Source organism: Monopterus albus, unplaced genomic scaffold, assembly GCF_001952655.1.
Source record: "Monopterus albus unplaced genomic scaffold, M_albus_1.0 scaffold52.1, whole genome shotgun sequence".
NCBI classification, from domain to species: domain Eukaryota; kingdom Metazoa; phylum Chordata; class Actinopteri; order Synbranchiformes; family Synbranchidae; genus Monopterus; species Monopterus albus.
Window position 1 is genome coordinate 4546835 of NW_018127932.1, and position 4831 is coordinate 4551665.

Here is a 4831-nt window from a genome sequence, read left to right on the forward strand (position 1 = left end):
GAAAAATTTAAGGGGGTCTGAATACTTTCCATACCCACTGTACATACAGCACCAGTGTTAACAGAAACTAATGGGCACCTGGTAAATATTAAATCAAAAACTAAAATGTTTGTCAGTAAAGTAAGCAACAGCACTGCATCACATCCTGCTCAATGTTTGGTTTACTCCTTTGATTTTGAGTGTCACTAACCTTTAACCTCCCAGGTACTCCAGATTGTGTTTGTGTCCACTCCGAGTCTCATCTACATGGGCCACGCCATGCACACTGTCCGCAGAGAGGAGAAGAGGAGGAGCAGAGAGCAGGACGGAGGAGAGCGGGATGGGAGAGAGGAGGACCCAGGAGGAGGTGAAGGTGGAGGCGGTGGAGGACAGGAAAAACAGGGAAGGAAAGGAGACAAGGATGGAGGAAAGGAGAAAAGAGAAGGTCCATTATCAGGTCGAGTTCGCCTGAGGGGAGCTCTGCTTCAGACCTACATAATGAGTATTCTCATACGAAGCGTCATGGAGGTAAATGTTACTTTTAAGCCTTTTTTAGGCAACAGTTGTGGTTTTATTTGCTCAGGTAGTGTACGACTGAGCCTCAGCACTCTCTCATCTCAAACAAGCTCTGATAAAGCCACTGCACCACTATCATCAACGAGCTGGTGAAGAAGGTGGCGCATTCAGCAGCTAAAGACAGAGCTTTTTATCAGAAGTTGGTAGATACCAAGAGTTATAAAGACAAAAGATGTTAGTTTTCTTCTAGACAAACTAAAGTGATCTTTATATTCAGTGTTCAAGCAGATCGTCTGTGTCTTAACCTGCACATGCATGTCATTAACAGTAGCTGTTCATCAGGGGAATGATGTGAATGCACTGGCAGGAATGTGAAATGTGCACATAAGTTCTTGTGCACAAAATAAACAATGGGAAGTTTGCTTCTTACATTACCCTACACAGCTGACTGTGACTGAACCTCTATACAGGTGGTGTTTCTGTGTCTGCAGTACTACCTGTATGGAATCCTTCTCAATTCTCTCTATGTCTGCCAGGTAAACCCAGAAATCTGAATTACTGTGAACTCATTTGTTAGAACATGTGCAGGCCTACTGTCATTCTTCCTCAACCTCCCTCTCAGGCCAGGCCATGTCCACATCCGGTGAACTGTTATGTCTCCAGGCCGACAGAGAAAAATGTCTTCATAGTGTTCATGCTGGTTGTGTCGGTCGTCTCCCTGGTTCTCAATGTGCTCGAACTGCATCACCTGGCATGGAAACACTGCTGCAGGTACCAACTGTGTGTGTGTGTGTGTGTGTGTGTGCTGCAGTGATGTCCAAATAAATTACAGAAAGCTGTTATTTCAACTGTCTCCCGTGGTTCCCCCAAATTTAAGGAAGTACAGTGCTAAGGACGCAGCACTAATGCTACAGTCCTAAGATGAGGGTATTGGCCTCTGTCTCTTGCTTCTTTCAGTTTAAGATAGTGGATAAGTAATTCTTCATATTATATTGAGACTGTATCTCATTTGTTTATATCCAACTACTTTACTTACTGACTGACCTGGACTCGTCGTTGCAGGCAGTTCGTCTTGCCCACAAAGGCCATCACTCCTAACACTGCCCCTCCGGCCCGGCAGCTCTCACTATCCCCCCCACCTCCAGACTTCAACCAGTGTGTGATTGGCTCCTCGCACTTCCTGCCCCTGCCATTCCCCAACCACCGACTGGCTAACCAACAAAACTCTGAGAACATGGCCACAGAAATAAACAAAATGGCTGCAGAAGTAGAGGAAGTAAATATGATGAACTGCTACTTGCCTGGATGGCAGAATACAGGTAATAATCCGATCCAAGATGGCGGATACCTGAGGACTGACACTAACTGCTACAGCCCTGGGAGCAGGGACGTCAGCTGCCCTCAGATCCAAAGTGGCGGCCCAGACGTACTGCTCCTTTGCCAGAATGGAGGCCTCTGTCAGAAGGACAAGCGGAGATTCAGCAAAACCAGTGGAACAAGCAGCAGAACGAGAGCGGACGACCTCTCTGTTTAGAAAAAAAACAGATTCTACTACTCACACACTTTCTAAATAAAACTGCAAGACCCTTTCACACCTGCCCACCTGCACATAATACACATAGCTTCTTATCTAAGACAGCTGGAGGAATCAGAGGTGGCCCATTTCTGAATAAAACTGATCAGGAAAGTTCCACCTGTGGACATCACAACACTGGGGCTGTACAGGGAGCTGTTCGACTCCTCAAGCAGCCAGTGCTTTAGCTGAGGCTCGACTCTAAACTCTTAGATGTACCAGCTGATCCTGGTCTGTTGTCAGACAACACTGACTTCTTTAAGATTTTCTGGTCAAGTAAAAGGAACTTAACTGGTAAAACTTTGTTAACCTGTGATTGGTAATAGTGCACAGCAGCAGAGAAAAGGTTTTTACTGTATATTCATGGTTCTATCTTGTTTTGGGCCTATAGCTCCATGTGATAAAGACGTTTCTTCACACCAGCATGTTTTTACAACACCTTTACTTTTTAAAATGCTATTATTTATTATTGTCCTGTACTGTTTCATGTCACCTTGCTCTGTTTGGATGGCCACCTGTGAGTTTGATTTGATTTGATTTATTCATTCGAGCATGTAAAACAGTTGATATGTCAACACATGTAATTTCACACATATCCAACAATAATAATCCAATATCAATTTGCTTATACCTAGTACATGCTTGAACGGAGTAGGAAGAAGACTTATCTAGTCCGGCCCCATGACATCAACTTACAACTTTTAAGTCCTAAGCAATATCTCTACATAAATAATTATCCTCTACACCACACAACTAATATACTACAGAATTATTACAGTGTTAACATTCTTACCCCACACCCACAGTGTTCCATCTAATTAATCATTAAACCTGTTCTTTCCTGTATCTTGATTGACACATACCTTTATATTTATGTTTAAACTCATCAATTCTAGTACTATTTTTTTATGTCCACACTTAAATTATTCCATAGTTTTACCCCACTTATGGAAATACAAAATCTTTTTTTGGTTGTACGTATAGCATGAATTTTTAAATTTAACTGACCCCTTAAATTGTATCCCCCTTCCCTTTCATTAAATAGTTTTTGAATTCCACCAGGTAATAAATTGTTCCTGGCTTTATACAAAAACACAGCAGTCTTATATCCCACTAAATCGAAAATTTTTAACAATTTAGACTGTATGAAAGCTACATTGGTGTGATCCCTATACCCCATCTTATGCACAATTCTTATCGCTCTTTTTTGTAATATATACAATGGTTGAAGTGAGCTTTTGTATGTATTTCCACAGTTTTCAACGCCATACTCTAAGTATGGTAAAATGTATCTAATCTGTTATTAAAGAGTTTTTTCCAGAATTTTTGAAAATTGTGACAACAGAGAAACTGGTCTATAATTTGTGAAGTTGTGCTTATCACCAGATTTATACAGAGGAATAACCTTTGCTATTTTCATATTATTAGGGAACTGACCAAGTCGAAATGACATGTTAAAAATATGGGTTAATGGTTTGCATATCCCCTCAATTACCCATTTAACAGTTGTCATAGTGATGCCATCACTATCACTAGATGTTTTGTTACCACATTTATTCACTATCTCTATAATTTCCTTTTCAACTATGGGCTTCAAAAACATAGAACTCATGTTCCTTTCGATTGTATTATTATTTATAGTGACGGATGTATCATCTGTACAAATGCTTCTTGCTAAACCAGGACCAACATTCACAAAGAACCTATTAAACTTATCTACTACATCCTCCAATCTATTGACCGGTGTACCATTATCCATGAAATATTTCCACTGCATTTTACTATGGTCATTTCATGTTATGGCTTTGAAAAGGTCTGGACTGCAGCACAATGGACTAGTCGATTTAGGTTGTGTGTTTTGTTTTCAGGTGGTAATGCTGCATTACAGTTACTGGACAAGATCACAGCAAATTAGGTGATCACTACTGTCAGTGATGATTTAAAACTGTTGGATATGTTCTATATCATACTTTTATATTTATTATTCCACTTGAATAAAGTGAATGCTGCATATGTTTAAATGTTTTGCAGATAAAACTATGCAGAACCTATTAGTCTGTCTCTATAATGCTTTAACACAGACTGACTAATTCGCTTTCTTTCTAGCACAAGTGGTGGAGAAGTGAGAATTTCAGAGATGACAGATGAACATAACAGAATATTTACTGGCGAGTAATGCTAAGACACGGGCACTATAAAAAAAATCTTGCCTGCTTCCCATGGGAAATGTCCAGTTTGGAACAGGGGCAGATGGGAGAATTCCCAGTAAGGTCATCTGAATGCATCAGGAATGTTTGAGAACTGCAGCACTAAATGGTTTTCTCTTTTCTTTCCCTCTTTTCCACCTCCTCCTCTCCCATCTATGGCAGCCAGATCTGCATTATGACATCTTGTTAATCATGACTACTACTATGATGAAGGTCCAAAGTAGGAGAGAACAGGGTAAAATTAGCTACTTTTTACAAAGCATGAATCTACAGCAAAATGAGTGTGTATTTATTTCAAACAACAGTCGTCATATATACTTAAAGTTGTTGTACATTCACAGAAATTAAAAAAAGCATCTTAACCATGATTAAAATGACATTTTCAGTTGTGGTTCAATTACCATGTTTTTCCTTGTGCTCTTCTCTAACACAGATTCAGTGAAATTAACTATTCTTCCTTAATCTGTGATCACATAGCTAATTTTGTGTATAGCTGCCTAGATATAAGCGATGGCTCATCCTACCCACTGGCTCGGCTTACCCTGCTCTCCCCTAC

The 4831-nt window shown here is 40.2% G+C and overlaps 1 protein-coding gene across 1 annotated transcript in view; it reads left to right on the forward strand.

The window, feature by feature from the left end:
• Nucleotides 1-2048, forward strand: part of LOC109961051 (gap junction alpha-5 protein-like) — a 7587-nt gene extending 5539 nt beyond the window's left edge. Inside the window, exons 5-6 of the mRNA XM_020601588.1 lie at nt 1118-1266; nt 1558-2048. Of these exons, the coding sequence (XP_020457244.1) occupies nt 1118-1266; nt 1558-2029 (621 nt within the window). The 3' untranslated portion in view covers nt 2030-2048. The remainder of the gene's footprint in view (nt 1-1117; nt 1267-1557) is intronic.
• The last annotated feature ends 2783 nt before the right edge of the window (nt 2049-4831 follow it).